Raw genomic sequence first — 18,279 nt, 5'->3', positions numbered from 1 at the left:
TTACACAGTTATAAGCTGCTTACACATTTGAGCCAGCTTTTCATGTATCACTCAGCAATTTCTAATCTGGTTACTGTCAATTACAATTGAGTGAGAGTTTTGCTTGAGTTGCATCAATGATGGATTGCTGAAAATGCTGGTTTGTTTATTTAAAGTTCAGGGGTATCACGCTGAGATTTCCTCAAGGTCTTTACAATCAAAATAAACCTATGTTGTAGTAGAGAGACCACTTTTGATCTGAGCAATACCAGTGTTTGACTTGAGGCCAGGGAAGAACATTTGGATAAGCAAAGAGAGGTGACCAGCAAATTCTAGAGATCAAAAAATAATGCAAGGAGGAATAGTTTTTCTCTTCTGCCCTGCTGTATCTCTGATGGGCTAATGCAGTGGTAGGATTCAAATAATTTTAACAACTGGTTCTCTGCCCCAGTGACCAGCTGGGTGGGCGTGGCCATGTTGGGCATGGCCAGGGGTGTGTGACAGGCAGAACTTGGCCTCCTGTATGCCCCTGGGAACAAAAACGGGCTGTGGGGGGAACGCTGCACCCCCCACGTCCCCTTTTGGGCCTCCCTGCAGCCTCCTGAGAGCAAAATGGGGCTGCGGGGGGGGGGGCATACCACACCCCCATGCCCCGTTTTGGCCCTAGTAGGCCTCCCTGTAGCTCCCTGAGCGCAAAAACAGGCCACAGGTGGCCCGCTCTGCACCCACCCACCCAAGTGCCCCATTTTGGGCCTAGAAGGCCTCCCTGCACTTACCTGGGAACCAAAACGGGATGTGTGGGGATTCCTGGGAGGGGCAGGGCCAGCCAGCAATTTAACAACCAGTTTGCCTGAACCGGCCAGAACCAGCTGAATCCCACCACCGGGCTAATGTCTATGTGGTTCAAACACTGGAATGGAAGCAACCTCCATTATTCTATTGATGTAACTGTTTTTGTATCTATAAAACAAAAATAGTTCTGAATGTAGAATATTCTTCCAATACTCATTGCAAGACAGATGTAGCTTTACTGGGCTGGCTTATAATGCCTGAACAGCATGGGGCTCGTTTGGCCTCTAATTTCTGTGTTAGTGTACAAAGAACATTCTTTTTCTCTTCTTTTTCAGTCTTTACTCTGAATATTAATTCACAGGAATATGGAAAGCATTCATCAAGCTGTAATGGGCCAGGATGAAGGGACCAATAAAACTGGCACATTCAGCAGCTCTGATCAGGGAGAACACCTGTAAAAAGGGGCGGGGCTTTAATTGAGTTTTTTTTATTCTTCCTGCAATCCCCAATTTCTGATACTGTGTACCTTTAAGATAACTTTTTCTTATAAGATTCCTGCATTTTTGAAGAAAGAGTTTCATCATTTTTTCCTGGCTGCACACCTAGGAAGAGTATCGGCCTAATCTACTTGTACTTAAATCTCTCTGCACACATACATACACACAATATTTCTTGCTTGTGTTAAAATTACGTTGCAATCCAAGTTCACTGTCCTTTTTTAATGAAACGAATCCAAAAAATCAGGCCTACAATGTTTGCACATCAATATGTTCCCTATGCTATGATTTCTTGGAGAGAAGACATGCAACGTTTTGCTAAAAAATTAAGTGGCTGTAAGATGGAATAACATGGAATAACATGGAATAAAATGGGAAAAGGGATTCATTAGAATCCTAATGAATTGTGTTCAAATTCCACTCTTGGTGTTAAAAGATTCATATTATACAGACAAGTCAAGAAACGTTAAAGTGCTTAACCACAATTATAACTACAGGAAGTTCATAGCCGAAACCACAAACAGCTTGACAGGTAACTGAACTTAGATCGCTTTGTAAGACACCTGTGCCTTAGTTAGCAGAAGGACACATGAAATAAGCTTATAGCAACATTTAGGGGGGCAACTGAGATAGTGGGCTGTCAATAAGCCAATCATGCTCTGATATATGCTTGTACAACCATATAGAGAAAGATGTTTTTTTTTTCGTTTTCCTGTTTCCTGTATTGTCTCAAGTATAAAGATATGTACATCAGAACACCTTTTTGTTCAGTGGGTTATATTTGCACAAAACCACTGATCCTGCGCATGATTAAACCTTTTCTGTTTGATCCCGGAATTCCTTGTCAATCCTTTGAATTCCATAACAGCTGAAGATATTTTTGCAAACAGTTTATTTCAGCTGTCTGCAGTTCATAGGATGTCAAGGCATTGCTCAGCAGTTGCTCTTACAGATTGTAAGAACAGCAAAGGTGTCATGTTGAGAAGAACAAATTAATCACTGGATTTACTTTTCCCTGAGTTACTCTGTCAATCTAACCATAGAGAGCTTAACACGAAGGTCTGGTTGTCACAACTGGGTGTGCAATTTAGAGGCATTAAGTGATGAAAGCAGCATTGCAATGCCAGCTATGCTGCTTTTTGCAAGTGACATTGTACACACAGATGAAAGGAATAGAACATGTCTCATGACAACAAAAAACTTTCATCATTTTGAACGAACCTTGAATCTTGCGGATACTCTAAGGTGTAGTAAAGTATTATGAAAAAAACAAAACTAATCTAGTCAATTAAACACCAGGCAGTTAAACTCATCATGTTGCTTTTTTTCCAAAAGCATACACTACATAAAACTCTCTTGTCCAATTCTTCTCCTTTAAGATAGCTTGTTGGCTGAATGAGAGTGGCTGGTCTGAAGATACCTGCTTAGCTTCCTTGTGGCTAAGGTATTTATTTATTTTTATACAGGTAGCCCTCAATTTACAATCATTCATTGAATGACTGTTCAAAGTTACAATGGCTCTGAAAACAAGTGACTTACAACTGGTCCTAGCACTTACAACCAACACAAGCATCTTTATGGTTGCATGATCAAAATTTGGATGATTGGCAACTAGCATGTATTTACGATGATTGCAGAATACCAGGATCATGTGAACACTATCTGCAATCTTCTCAGCCAGCTTCTGGCAAGCAAAGTCAATGGGGAAAGCTGGATTTGCTTAATGACGAGTCATTTAACCACCGCAATGATTTGCTTAACGATCATGGCAAAAAGGTCATAAAATTGAGCATGACTCACTTAATAACAGAAATTCTGGTCTCAATTGTGGTCATAAATTGAGGACTGTATGGTTGCCCAACTCAGTCTCAGTGACTCCACGTGGGGGCTTAAAAAGATAAAAATCCAATATAAAAATAATTAAAAAGCAAAGGTTGACCTAGAATTTGGTTGAACCATGGGAGATCCTGGTTTCATACAGTTTTTGTAGCCTCCAGGCAGATTTGATTTAAGAGGACCCACTGGAATATTTTGGGGGTGGGGGGTGCTGTTTGCATTCCACAATTTTTTTCTGCTTTTTAGTACTTACAGATGAGTCATAACATTATTCAAGACTGCAACCAGTTGCATTTGAAAGAGAATCTATCTCAGGGGTGTCAAACTCAAGGCCCGGGGGCCAGATCCAGCCCATTGGGTGCTTAAGTCGGGCCCACAGGGCTGCCCCTGAAACAGCGAAGGACTGGCCTGCAGTGCCTCTGCCAGCAAAAACAAAGCTCGGGAGGGCTGTGGATAGCAGAGTTTTCGCTGGCAGAGGGTTGCAGGAGGCCATCGCAGTTGGAAACGGAGCTTGGGAGCCCTTTTTCCCTGGCAGAGCGCTCAGGCCACCATAGGTACCCCCAACACAAGTGACATCGAGCTGGCCACACCCACTACAGCCATGGCCACCCCCCCAAGGTCAAACACAATGCTAATGAGGCCCTCAGTGAAATCAAGTTTGACGCCCCTGATCTATCCATCTGATCCAGGGATTCTGACCAGAGGACTAATTCCAAATGTGTTTGTGATGTGTTCAGCCTAACCATCTGTGAAAAGGGGAAACAAGTATGAAATTGCTTACAATGTAACAGCGTAGCCTAAGTCAATTATTTAATTAACATCAAACAATGCTAATAAAAGTGACTTGTACGTGTTAATGTCTGTATGCATTATCTGGAATTCTTGAGGTCAAGCAAACATACACTATGCTCAACCCTGCTTCCTGTAAAATCTGGCCGGGGTTCATAGTGGAGAGGCAATTAGGACTGACTGCATGGTAACTCTTCTGAAAATTAACCACTTTGTGTGGTAGCTTTGTCAACCAAAAATCTTGTCCTCTAAATGTTCAAGACAGCAATAACAATATCTTTAAAAAGTATTGTTACTTTGCTAGGTTCATCGTTCCTACACAAAAGCATTGTTGTGGACACCCTACAAATTAAAGTTAGCATTTTTGTTGCTTTAGGATAATGTTTGAATGTTTTGCAATTTATTTTATTTATTTTATTTATTATTTATTAAATTTTTATACTGCCCTTCTCCCGAAGGACTCAGGGCGGTTTACAGCCATGATAAAAAATAACAACAGGATACACATAAAACCATAATTTAAAAAACTTATTATACAAATGGCCGAATTAAAACATTTAGAATAAAACCCCAAATTTTAAAATGTTAAAACATTAAAACTAATTAAAATCCTATTAAAATCCTATGCCAGTCCTGCGCGAACAAACAAATAGGTCTTCAGCTCTCGGCGGAAAGTCCGAAGGTCCGGCAATTGCCGAAGTCCAGGGGGAAGTTCGTTCCAAAGGGTGGGAGCCCCCACAGAGAAGGCCCTCCCCCTGGGGGCCGCCAGCCGACATTGCTTGGCGGACGGCACCCTAAGGAGTCCCTCTCTGTGCGAGCGTACAGGTCGGTGGGAGGCATTCGGTAACAGCAGGCGGTCCCGTAAGTACCCTGGCCCTAAGCCATGGAGCGCTTTAAAGGTAGTCACCAACACCTTGAAGTGTATCCAAAAGACCACAGGTAGCCAGTGCAGACTGCGCAGGAGAGGTGTTACATGGGAGCAACGTGTGGCTCCCACTATCACCCGTGCAGCTGCGTTCTGAACCAACTGGAGCCTCCGGGTACTCTTCAAGGGGAGCCCCATGTAGAGAGCGTTACAGTAGTCCAAGTGAGAGGTAACCAGAGCATGAGTGACCGTGCATAAGGCATCCCGGTCGAGGAAGGGGCGCGAACCAGGCGAACCTGGTAAAAAGCCCTCCTGGGGACGGTCGTCAAATGATCTTCGAAAGACAACCGTCCATCCAGGAGGACGCCCAAGTTGCGCACCCTTTCCACTGGGGCCAATGATTCACCCCCAACAGTCAGCCGCGGTTGCAGCTGACTGTACCGGGGTGCCGGCATCCACAGCCACTCCGTCTTGGAGGGATTGAGTTTGAGCCTGTTTCTCCCCATCCAGACCCGTACAGCTTCCAAACACCGGGACAGCACTTTGATGGCTTCGTTGGGATGGCCTGGGGTGGAAAAGTACAGCTGCATGTCGTCAGCGTACAGTTGGTACCTCACCCCAAAGCCATTGATGATCTCAGCTTGATGTGAAATGCGGTCATGACTTTTGAGGGGAATCACACTATAATCCAAGCTCTCTACTTGCATGTCTTAAATTCAAAGTCTAGTCCAGAATACAATACATTCCATGTCTTCGCTTAGTCAAGGATAAAGTTAAGAAGTGGTCACCACCTCTGTATTAGCATTTCCAAAGTGACTGCCTTCTAGATGCATTATTCATGTTGTGGGAAAGTTTTGAGAACTGAATCTGAAATATCTGGAGGGAGGTTAACAGGCTCTGCCTCACTGTAATATAACCTGAGTTTCCTCAAATCACGAAATGGGTGGCAAATAAATTTCATCATCATCATCATCAAAAAATCACACAAACTGATTACAAAGCTAGATACGACCAAGTTGCTAAATTAACCCATTGGTCATTATGTAAAAAAATACAACTTGCTTGTATCCAAAAAGTCATGGGAACATAAAGTGGAAAAAGTTATAGAAAATGAGAAGGTGAAGATCTTGTGGGACTTTCAAATACAGAAGGATCGTCACTTGGAACACAACACACCAGATATCACAGCTGTTGAAAACCGAAACGTACAATTTATTGACATTGCGGTACCAGGATACCAGAGTCGAAGAAAAAGAACTGGAAAAAATCATGAAATATTGTGACCTGGCCATCAAAACTACACGGCTATGGATGAAACATGTAACAGTGATACCCATTGTCATCGGAGCACTTGGTACCATGTCCAAGAATTTTATACGATACATCAACAAATTGCAGCTTCCTGCAATAACACCAGCAGAACTCCAAAAAGCTACACTACTTGGAACATCATACATCTTAAGAAGGTACTTAGTTGATACCTAGGATGCTGGCAGCAACCCGTATCAACCATTAGCACCAGTCAATGGTATTTGTGATGCCTTTTTGAATGTTCAATTGACTGAGTTTCATGTTTAATGAATAGAGTAATAATAATAATAATAATAATAATGATGATGATGATGATGTTAATTTATAACCACAATTGAGCCTAAAATTTTTGTTGCTAAGCAAGACAGTTGTTAAATGAGTTTTGCCCCATTTTACGTCCTTTCTTGACACAGTTGTTAAGCGCATCACTGCAGTTTTTAAGTTAGTAACACAGTTGCTAAATGAATTTGGCTTCCCCATTGACTTTGCTTATTGGGTCACAAAAGGTGATCACATGATCCTGGGACACTGCAATGGTCATAAATATGGAACAGGTGCCAAGCATCTGAATTTTGATCATAAGACCATGGGGCTGCTGCAATAGTCATAAGGGTGAAAAACAGTCATAAGTTCTTTTTTAAAGTACTCTTGTAACTTCTAATGGTCACTAAATGAACTGTTGTAAACTGAGGAGTACCCAAGCCTATTCTGAGCTGACAGAAATCCTCTTTTCTGGGCTTGAAGGATTTCTGAAGCATTCTGTAGAAGAAGACCAATCTGAAGTGGATTGCAAAACAAGTTTTGATCTTGCAGACTGCAAAGTAGTTGTACATGTTACAGCAAAGTCCTACAATTTCTAGACCATATCAGAAACTTTCTTTGAAGAAATCACATAGAAATTTATGTAATTTAGGAAGGTTTTAATTTCATGAATAACTCACAGATCAGTGGTGGGTTTCAAATTTTTTTACTACTGGTTGTGGGCGTGGCTTGCTAGGCATGGCAAGGGAAGGATACTGTAAAATCTCTTTTCCCACCTCACTCCAGGGGAAGGTTACTGTAAAATCCCCATTTCCTCCAAATCAGCTAGGACTCAGGAGGCAGAGAATAGATGGGGGTGTGGCCAGTCAGAATTTTTACTACCGGTTCTCTGAACTACTCAAAATTTTCACTACCGGTTCTGGTCAGAACCTGCTGAAACCCACCAATGTCACAGATAAGTACAAATTGAGTGGTTTTGACAAGGCACAGATTCATGATTAAAGATTGTATTTCAACCCCTTCTTGTAAACAGTTAATAAACAACAGCTTGAGAAGGAAGACAAGAGTACAATGTATCATAGACTCACTCACAAAACACAATTTATTTTAGGAGCATTTTAGAGGGGGGGGGGGAAGGATCTCCATTTCTTCAGGGACAAACCAAGAGCTCAAAATTCAATCTATTGTTCCTTCATCCTGATACCTTCCCTGCATATGGATCTGGAAACCCCTTCATTTCCAGCAACTGACCATCCTGCTTGAAAATGATGAAATGGTGTATTTCCTATAAATCAGATCAACACCAGGTTACAGTAAGTTGGCTTAAGCAACTGCAGAGGCATCTGGAGCACAGCAGGCAAGAAAAATTATTGGTTCCTTCACAGTGGAAATGTATACGCAAGTCGTTTTGCTCCCTGAGTTGGGTGAGATGTGGCGCCAGCAAACAGCGTCAGCACCTGCCCACACAACTCTATAAAAGACACAGGAATAGAAAGGAATATTGACCGACCCTATTTTCTCTCTCTCTTAGCCCAGCCAACCTACTTCTTTGTCTTTTTCCAGCTACTTCTCTTGTTACTACTTTGAGGAATATGACAAAGAATTTACCATACTAATCAATAGTTCCTATTGGAATGGAGAAAGAAATGCTTGTATAGAAAAGAGTGTCTATATTCACAAACACATTTACTTTTAATCTGGTCACTTAGAAAATCAGGATATGTGCTTTGCTGAGTTTAGCACGGCGTATTTGAGCTGACGTGTGATCTGTCTTCTTCGCCGCAGAGAATGCCCTGTTATCCATTGTGCGGTTTGTCATACATCTTCAGCCCAAGTCTTCCAACCATCACCAGACTTGAAAGGAAACAAAAACACAGTTTATAGGAAATAAAAGGAAATGGGATATTTTTGACAGTAATGTCCTATCCCAAACAGTTTGGTTTTGGATTTAATTAGAGACAGAAAAGGGAAAGCAAATACATTGCTGGGGGAGAACTTTGTCTAATGGTTAAGGTATCAGGCTATAAACTGGGAGACTGTGAATTCTAGTCCTGCCTTAGTCATAAAAGGCAGCTGGGTGACCTTGGGCCAGTTATTCTCTTTCTCAGCCCAACCACCTCACAGGATTGTTGCTGAGGAATATAGGAGGAGGAAGGCATGGTGGGTATGTTCACTACCTTGAGTTATTAGTAAAAATAATTAAGTAAATAAATAAAATCATGGAAATGCCACATTGCTACCAGACATCAGGTAGGAACACATAATAACGGTACTGCAAGAAGACATAGTTTTGGTGTCACTGTAGCTTGCTGCAGATACAAACAAGAAATGTTCTTGATAGAGATACTGACATGCAATCATTGTGGTCACTATACTCTAGAGCAGTGTTCCTCAATGTTAGTAACTTTAAGATGTGGGACTTCAACTCCCAGAATTCCCCAGCCAGCATATTTCCAAGTTGTCGAAATTGAAAAACATGACTTAGAGCAGGGGTGTCAAACTGGCAGCCTGCGGGCCAGATGGGTCATGCACAGGCCACTCCTACCCCAGCTCCATGAAAGGAAAAAACATCACAATATGTCACATGAGGGCAACATGACACCGCGGGTTTGACACCAATGGCTTAAAGTAAGGAAGTTGGGTGGAAAAAGGGAGGCAGACCAGTGGTGAAATTCAGCCAGTTCTATCCGTCTCGGGCGAACCGGTAGCACCGGCAGCAGGAGGCTCCACCCACCCACCCGGATATCATCACGTCCCATTTTTGACCCTCTGCACATGCGTGGACGAGGTCCACGCGCTCACATTGCAAACCAGTAGCGAAGGTAAGTAAATTTCACCCCTGCTAAATTCTCATTTTTAATGTGACAGAGGAGAAAAAAATTATCAAATACATGGAATCAGATGAATGGTATTAATAGTGCTATCTGAAAGCTAATTTAAAGCTAACCTAAGCTTAACTTAGTTTCTGCTCCACTTCCTTCTCCTATTTCTGTTCACATGCTGATACATCATTTAATGGTCAAGCATGGTCCTCAGTCTGAAAATAATGTACATACTTGTGGTCAGAGTAGGTGGAAGAAAGAGAAAGAGAAACATTTTGGATATACTGTAGTTCAGTCCTACAGTTTCCAAAATTATGGGATTGCTCAATATCATTTTGGTCCTATTTGATAAACATGTTATTTAATCTAAAACTATTAAAATTTTAAAAGACTATTTTTTACTAATTGTCAGTTTTTGAAAAACACAGTTGTAACATGGTGCTGTATCCTTAGACATAAATCTCAGTACCTTTAATAAAACTCCCTCAAAAGTTAACACAAGATCACACCCTTAATGCAACAGTGAGAACATAAAAGCATGCAGCTTAATACCTTGCCCCAGCAATCAATCCTGCAGGCATGAATTTCCCCGAGTTGTAGAATCTCATTCCCATAATGCCAGCTAAGGTTCCAGAAGCAACTAATAATAAAAAATTATATATTTTTAAAAAAAACCAGAATACATGCGATGCATTATTATCTCATGGGTGTTTCTGTAAGGGATTGCCAACCTGAAAAGGATGATAATGAAAAGCCAACAATGTTCACTTAATATCTTATCTGTAAAAACTCTCTGAGTCAGAAGATGCACTCCCTACATCTCAACATTCTCAACTGAACAATTTTTAAGAATACTTGCACTTCCATCTCAAACAGATCCCAACAGTCCTCTTTTTTATCTTGTTTTTAAAATTATGTTTATTTCAAAGACAAATTTTTCCCTTTTTTAGCACCTTTATAATGTAATTTTCATCCATCAAATGGTTTCCAAAATAGTATCTTGTACCAGTTTTTGATATCTGCCCTAATTTACTACAAATTAGTGCTCATTTTAAAAAAAGGCATAAGATTTTTGCAATTTCCTATGGAAGGAATCCTATTGGAGGATTTTGCTGCTACTGAGCAAAATCAACTGTACTCTTATGAACAAACACATTAACTCAAAGGCTTGTAACAATTATATTTATGCGTCTTACATATCTATTTGTTTAAGGCAGACTTACTCAGAGAAAGCCAAATGTTCTTTGGGTCTTGAGACAGTTGATATGCTCCAAGTCCAGCTATCCCACCAAACAGAAGACCAGCCGCTAAAGATGGGACACTACCTTCAATAAACAAAATGAACTGTGATTGTTAAGGAGAAATGGACATTGGACAGGCAATAGCATTTTGTTGTTGTTATAACCCTTGGTTGGGATTTTTTTTTAGGTTTCATTGGGGCATTAGTTTCCTTGTAAAATCTATTAAACAGGAATCATTAAGTACCACTAGTCGGAAGGAATCATTTACATCATATTTTAAAAGATGTTGTACCCAAAGAATTATAAATAGAGGGAGAAAAGGAAAGGAGGATAGCATGGAGAACAATAGAACAGAGCAGAAAGGAAAGGAATAGTGGAAAACTAATTAAAGTAATGAAAATATAAAGAGTACGGTCTTATATTTTTGTGTGTGTGCCTTCAAAGTGTCTTGACCCCATACAACTGCCTGGACTAGTCCCTGTAAATTTTTTGGCAAGATTTTTGGAATGGTTTGCCACTGCCTGTTTCCCAAAGATGAATGACTGGCCCAAGTTCAATCAATTGGCTTTGTACCTAACATGGAACTAGAACTCATTGTCTCCCAATTTCTAGCCCGGTGCCTTAATCACTACACCAAGCTTGCTCTCAAAAACTAATCTAGAATATTAATTGCTTGCCAAAAAAAAAAAAGACATGGTAATCAGTTTAAAATATATTCCAGTTTTCCTCTAATGCAACATTCTCTTCATAAAACTTCACACTGACTTTGATGTCATTAAAACAAACCCTTGGCGAGCATTGCTTTCGGAGAGGATTATCCTGCGTTATTCTATGAAAATGGCCAAAGAGACTATTTTTAGTTCTATTAGGAGTTTATATATGGAGAGAGGTGACCTTAAAAAACTGAGGAAACATCAATATTTTGAATTACTGTTTAACAGTCCTGTTAAATCAAATTGCAGGAGCTTTCAATATTGATTGTTAATATTTCCTATTCTATTTACATGAACTGAACCATCATAAACTCTATTAAAAAACCTTAAGATTGCCTTTTATGGAGCCCTTTCTCATCCATCTTTACTCTTATGAAGTTGCAAAAAGACTGATATCATTCCTTTTATTTTTATCCATAGGATCTCTAACCCACAATGGAATTCAGATGAATGACAAGAACAACAAAACAGTATTTGAATATGTGTCCCCCATTCACACTTATCCTCAGAGGCTAGGATTGTGATGGCGAACCTATGGCACGCGTGCCACAGGTGGCACACAGTGCCCTCTCTGTGGGCACGCAAGCCATCGCCCCAATTCAGATCTGCAGCGCATGCGCACATGCCTCCCACCAGGCAGCCGGTCGCGGGTCTCTGCCGTGCATGTGCAGGGGGGTTGGCGCTTCTGCATGCGTGGATTGCATGGGGGGGGTCACGTGTATATGTGTGGGTCATGCACACATGCATGGGGATAGGACATGTACGGAGGGCTGCACCGCGCAGAGGGCAGGGGGCATGCAGTGGGCCACGCACACATGCCCAGGGGGCAGGTCGCATATTCAGGGGCATGTGCACATTGCATTTTGGCGGTTCGGCCACGGGCACTCAATCTGGAAAATGTTTGCCATCACAGGACTAGGATGAACAATTAGCATCCTGCCAGAGGCAAAACTGTATATGATATGAAAACGTCTTACCATACTGCAAATGTACACATAACAGGTTTGGGAGGCAGATGGAATTTATACAGATAAATTCAGAAAAGAAGATAGGTCAAGGGAATTTTTGTTGCAATACTCTGATTTTCACAGTTCCATATTATTTATTAGTAATAACGTGATTCTTAATTATTTATTAAAAATGCCCTTGTGCTAGTCATTGGAAAACATATAGTTTTCTTCCAAGAACACATACATCAAAGTTGCCATCTTCATAGAATCTTCTATTAGATCAGTGTAAAGACCTGGAAAAAATGTTGCATTTCCTTCAAAAGCACTCCAGGAAAGGAAGAAATTTCACTTAAAAACCATGTTATTTTTTTCTCTTTCAAACTTAAAATACATTAGCTTTATTGATTTTCAAGAAACCATCAGTCATACTTCTTAGATCAGTTTTGAAATTGAAAGTATGCCATTAATTGATGAAAAAATATCTTTTTTTTAAACTTCATGAATCTTAGACAGAATATGGATCTTTCAAACATTAATTAAAGCAATAAATTGTAGTGCTTGTCCTTAGCACTACTTATCCAGAGAGCTTTTGGCTTGCTTTTAACTCTTCAGTAGATCAAAATGCAAGACAGAAACAAAACAATACATTGATAAAGACAAAAGCAATGTCACTTGTACCATACAAAATTGGGTGGTACAATAAGATATCAGTATGTAGCAGCAGAGGCTGTTTTGTGAGATTATCATCCCAAAAGGAGTATCTCAAGTAGGAGGAATCTATTCCCTGCAACAGTTAAACACTATTTTATCACAAGAATAATAACGGCAGCTTATTATCAGAAAGCAGGTTGAAAAATGCACGTTGGGAAGAAAAAAAACCTTCTTACTTCACAACTTTTCATTTTAAGAACTCTATGATCAAGGAGACACCGATACTCTTACCTGCTTTTGCGTAGCCAATTATTCCACCAGAAGCTACTAAAGCTGCGTAGCCGAAGCCAATCCAGTCCAATCCCATCCTGGAACAAAACACAACATTTAAGCTGGATCATATTGATGGTGATCACAGACTATTTATTTATTTATTTATTTATTTATTTGATCATATTTATATACCGCCCTATCTCCCGAAGGACTGAGGGCGGTTTACAGGCACTTAAAAAACACATAAATACAATATAAAAACAATTTAAAAACTTATTCTAAAAGCCCAATAATTAAAAATATAGGAATAAAACCCAATTTAAAACCAATAAATTTAAAATCTAACTCAGTCCTGCGCAATTAAATAAGTATGTTTTAAGCTCGCGGCGGAAGGTCCGAAGGTCCGGAAGCTGACGAAGTCTGGGGGGTAGTTCGTTCCAGAGGGTGGGAGCCCCCACAGAGAAGGCCCTTCCCCTGGGCGTCGCCAGACGACATTGCCTCGCTGACGGCACCCTGAGGAGTCCTTCTCTATGAGAGCGCACGGGTCGGTGAGAGGTATTCGGTAGCAGTAGGCGGTCCCGTAAATAGCCCGGCCCTATGCCATGGAGCGCTTTAAAGATTGTCACCAACACCTTGAAGCGCACCCGGAAGGCCACAGGTAGCCAGTGCAGTCTGCGCAGGATGGGTGTTATGCGGGAGCCACGAGGGGCTCCATCTATCACCCGCGCAGCCGCATTCTGGACTAACTGTAGCCTCCGGATGCCCTTCAAGGGGAGCCCCATGTAGAGAGCATTGCAGTAATCCAGGCGAGACGTCACGAGTGCGTGAGTGACCGTGCATAGGGCATCCCGGTCCAGAAAGGGGCGCAACTGGCGCACCAGGCGAACCTGGTAGAATGCTCTCCTGGAGACGGCCGTCAAATGATCTTCTAGAGACAGCCGTTCATCCAGGAGGATGCCTAAGTTGCGCACCCTCTCCATCGGGGCCAATGACTCGCCACCGATGGTCAGCCGCGGATTTAGCTGACTGTACCGGGATGCCGGCATCCACAGCCACTCTGTCTTGGAGGGATTGAGCTTGGGCCTGTTTCTCCCCATCCAGACCCGTACGGCCTCCAGACACCGGGACAGCACTTGATAACCGTTGGGGTGGTCCGGTGTGGAAAAGTACAGCTGGGTGTCATCCGCATACAGCTGGTACCTCACACCGAAACCACTGATGATCTCACCCAGCGGCTTCATGTAGATGTTAAACAGAAGGGGCGAGAGGATCGACCCCTGCGGCACCCCACAAGCGAGGCGCCTCGGGGCCGACCTCTGCCCCCCTGTCAACACCGACTGCGACCGGTCGGAGAGATAGGAGGAGAACCACCGATAAACGGTGCCTCCCACTCCCAATCCCTCCAACCGGCGCAGCAGGATACCATGGTCGATGGTATCGAAAGCCGCTGAGAGGTCTAATAGGACCAGGGCAGAGGAACAACCCCTATCCCTGGCCCTCCAGAGATCATCCACCAACGCGACCAAAGCCGTCTCCGTGCTGTAACCGGGCCGGAAACCGGACTGGAACGGGTCTAGATAGACAGTTTCATCCAGGTGTAAGGGAAACTGATATGCCACCATACTCTCTACAACCTTCGCCAAGCGGGTTGGAGACCGGACGATAATTACCTAAAACAGCCGGGTCCAGGGAAGGCTTCTTAAGGAGGGGCCTCACCACCGCCTCTTTCAAGGCGGCCAGAAAGACACCCTCCACCAAAGAAGCGGTCGTAATCGCCTGGAGCCAGCCTCGTGTCACCTCCTGAGTGGCCAGCACCAGCCAGGAGGGGCACGGGTCCAGTAAACACGTGGTGGCATTCAACCTACCCAACAACCTGTCCATGTCCTCGGGAGCCACAGGGTCAAACTCATCCCAAACAATGTCACCAAGACCACCCTCGGGCGTCTCACCTGAGTCACCGCAATTTTGGTCCAACCCGTCCCTAAGCTGAACGATTTTATCGTATAGATAACCGTTAAACTCCTCAGCACGTCCCTGCAACGGGTCATCCCGCTCCCCCTGGTGAAGGAGGGAACGAGTCACCCGAAACAGGGTGGCTGGGCGGTTATCTGCCGACGCAATGAGGGAGGAGGCGTAGCAACGCCTCGCTTCCCTCAATGCCACTAGGTAAGTCCTAGTATAGGACTTCACTAGTGTCCGATCAGCCTCTGAATGGCTAGACCTCCAGGAGCTCTCTAGGCATCTTCTCCGGCGCTTCATCCCCCTCAGCTCCTCGGAGAACCAAGGAGCCAGTTGGGACCTGCGCCGGGTCAGAGGCCGCAGAGGCACGACACGATCTAAGGCCCCCGCCACGGCCCGTTCCCAGGCCGCAACAAGTTCCTCAGACGTGCCGTGAGCCAGACCCTCAGGAAATGGCCCAAGCTCCGTCCGGAACCTCTCCGGGTCCATCAGGCGCCTGGGACGGAACCAACGCATCGGCTCCGTCTCCCTGCGGTGTTGGATGGCGGTCAGAAAGTCCAGGCGAAGGAGAGAGTGATCTGACCATGACAAAGGTTCAATGACTATTTCCTTTAAGTCCAGATCTCTCAACCACTGACCAGAGACAAAAATCAAATCGAGTGTACCACCCCCAGTGTGGGTAGGGCCATCAACTACTTGAGTCAGGTCCAAGGCCGTCATGGAAGCCGTGAACTCCCGAGCTGCTGTCGATGACGAGCCGGAAGATGGCAAGTTAAGGTCCCCCATGACTAAAAGTCTGGGGGTCTCAACTGCCACCCCAGCAAGCACCTCCAGGAGCTCGGGCAGGGCAGCTGTCACGCAGCAAGGAGCCAGGTACGTGACCAGCAAGCCCATCTGACATCTATGGCCCCACTTCACAAAGAGGGATTCACACCCGGCAATCTGAGGTACAGTGGTCTCCCTCGGCTCCAGACTCTCTCTAATCACAACCGCCACCCCCCCCACCCCTACCCTGGGCTCTCGGCTGATGGAATGCACGGAAACCTGGCGGGCACATCTGCACCAGGGGCACGCCCCCTTCTGCGCCCAACCAGGTCTCCGTAATGCCTATAAAGTCCGCGGCACCCCCCTGAATAACTAAACTGAATAAATAACTGACTAAATCCTACTGAGACAAATGCTCAAGTTAGACATGCTTTAATTAGTGGAAATCGTCAGAGCTAAATTATATTATCTCTCATCTTCTTAGCTCTTACAATTATCCCCTGAAAATTTACCTTTGCAGCTAAGATTACTTAAGTTATTGCTCTGCCTTTTAATTGTCTATAGCAGGGGTCTCCAACCTTGTCTACTTTAAGATTTGTGGATGTCAATTCCCAGAATTCCTCAGCCAGCTTTGCTGTCCACAAGTCTTAAAGTGGCCAAGGTTGGAGACCCCTGGTATATAGCATTTAGAAAACCTTAAAAAAATTCTTTCTAGAAATGCTTCCATGCTTTAAGATGGATATATAAATGCCAGTCTGTATGTCTTTTCTTGCTGCTTCCCTACTTGAGGGTAAAGTCTTTGGACAATCTCAGATTCACTAATTATTCTTGAAAAAAATATCAGTCAGTTTGAGTTAGCGTTTTTGCCATATTGTACATGGTTTCTGTGGAGAGAAATAAATTTTGTATGATGAAAAAGCAGAATAAATCGTGTAACTATGTTTTGAATATTAAACTATGTTTAATCAAGTATATGCTTGATTAAATACAAAACACTGGAATTATATTCTTTTAGCCAATTGTTTTTCCTAACTTTTGGGCTGAGAAAGAAACAGGTACAATAAAAGAGAAACAGAATAAGAAATAGATGTCAGGAAAACAAGATTCTCAGCCTGTATTACCTTATTAAGTTACATTGAGCTAAATTCTGCAGTTCAGGGAGGAAGGATGAATACAAATGGGGGGAAAACATATTCATTCCAGAGATCATCAATGGATGAAACATGCATCTCATATTGTGCATCTCATACAATCTCTATGTTAAGCTGTATGTACTATATGTACTGTATAGGTAATCTGAGGAAAAGTGCTACATAAATCAAGAGAATATAATCAGATACCTTATTCTTATTTTATTTATTTATTTATACTCTGCCTTGTTTTTTTTAAATAATTCAAGGTAGTAAACATACCTAAAACTCTTTCCTCCTCCTATTTTCCCTACAACAACAACCCTGTAAGGTGGTCTGAAAGACAGTGACTGGCCCAAAGTCAAACCCTAAAAACTGGCTTCAACTCAATCTCTCCCAATTTCTAGTTTGTAGCCTTTAAACCACTAGAGCAAACTGGCTAAATGTAACTCTGCCGATCCTGTGATATTTTATGGTCACAGTTAATTTGCTTTCAATATCTCAAAGGTGCTTTTTCAAGACGGAGGGAGGGAGGGAGGGAGGGAGGAAGGAGAGAGAGAGAGAGAGAAAGAAAGAAAGAAAGAAAGAAAGAAAGAAAGAAAGAAAGACCCATAAAGTCCAGTTGCCTCTTGAAAAAGCACCTTTGGGACAACCATAACCTGGATGACTGAGAATCTCCATAGACATTTCCTTTAAATAATATCTGATTTATAGCTGCAGGCATGCATTGCCTCAAAAGTGCATCATCTATCAAACTATACTTACCCGGGGATACAGTGTAATAATATACGCAACCTGAAAGCCTCTTACTCTTGTCCTTTGCCGTACTATATAATACGAGTCAAATGCAAATGCATTAATGAGTCATGAATGCAAATGTGGCTACTTACTCTCTGGTGCAGGAACAATTGCAGAGGGCTGCAGAGCAAGAAAAACAAGCCTGCTGTCAAACGATCCTTTTACTATCGAACTAACCCGGGAGTTCAACAACTGCAGGAGAGCAAACACACGTGACACGGGCCGATCAGTAAAACGCCCGGAGTTGCTGACTGGGATTTTTTTTTCCTTTTTGCAAAAGCTATGGCCAAACGGCAGATTGCCCAGAGTTTTCAGCCCGTATCTTACAAGAATTGCAGGAAGCAGATAAATTACAATAAATTAAGACTCTTTCAGCAAGATCTCAAGTATTGGAGATCACATCTTTAAGAGTTTCTCGGCAGTGTTGCCATTGCCTTATTCCAGGGTGTTCAGTGTCAGGATTTATTTATTTTTATTTATTTATTTTGTCACAACAGTATATGTAAGCATTGACATGTAACAACTATATAATATATAAGCATATATATGAGCATAAGTATGTAATAACTATATTAATTAGATATAATGAAAGGGAATAATAGGACAGGAACAGTAGGCACGTTTGTGCTCTTATGCACAAGGATGTC

The 18,279-nt window shown here is 42.7% G+C and overlaps 1 protein-coding gene across 2 annotated transcripts; it reads right to left on the bottom strand.

The window, feature by feature from the left end:
• Positions 1-7,406: 7,406 nt before the first annotated feature.
• On the bottom strand, positions 7,407-17,848 carry LOC131194594 (transmembrane protein 14C-like). Of its 2 annotated transcripts, none has more exons than XM_058175760.1 (5): positions 17,725-17,848; positions 12,999-13,075; positions 10,376-10,477; positions 9,705-9,792; positions 7,407-8,184 (listed from the first exon to the last, which is right to left on the bottom strand). In XM_058175760.1, exons 2-5 carry the CDS (start codon positions 13,072-13,074, stop codon positions 8,127-8,129), a joined length of 324 nt encoding a protein of 107 aa, XP_058031743.1. In that variant the 5' UTR covers position 13,075; positions 17,725-17,848; the 3' UTR covers positions 7,407-8,126. The 2 variants fall into 2 exon arrangements, with proteins under 2 accessions (XP_058031743.1, XP_058031744.1); XM_058175761.1 differs by lacking the exon at positions 17,725-17,848 and adding an exon at positions 17,600-17,675.
• Positions 17,849-18,279: the final 431 nt, after the last annotated feature.

This window comes from Ahaetulla prasina, chromosome 3 (genome assembly GCF_028640845.1).
Source record: "Ahaetulla prasina isolate Xishuangbanna chromosome 3, ASM2864084v1, whole genome shotgun sequence".
Taxonomy (NCBI): Eukaryota; Metazoa; Chordata; class Lepidosauria; order Squamata; family Colubridae; genus Ahaetulla; species Ahaetulla prasina.
The sequence above is the reverse complement of the archived record's forward strand: the minus strand, read 5'-3'. Positions and strand labels throughout refer to the sequence as shown.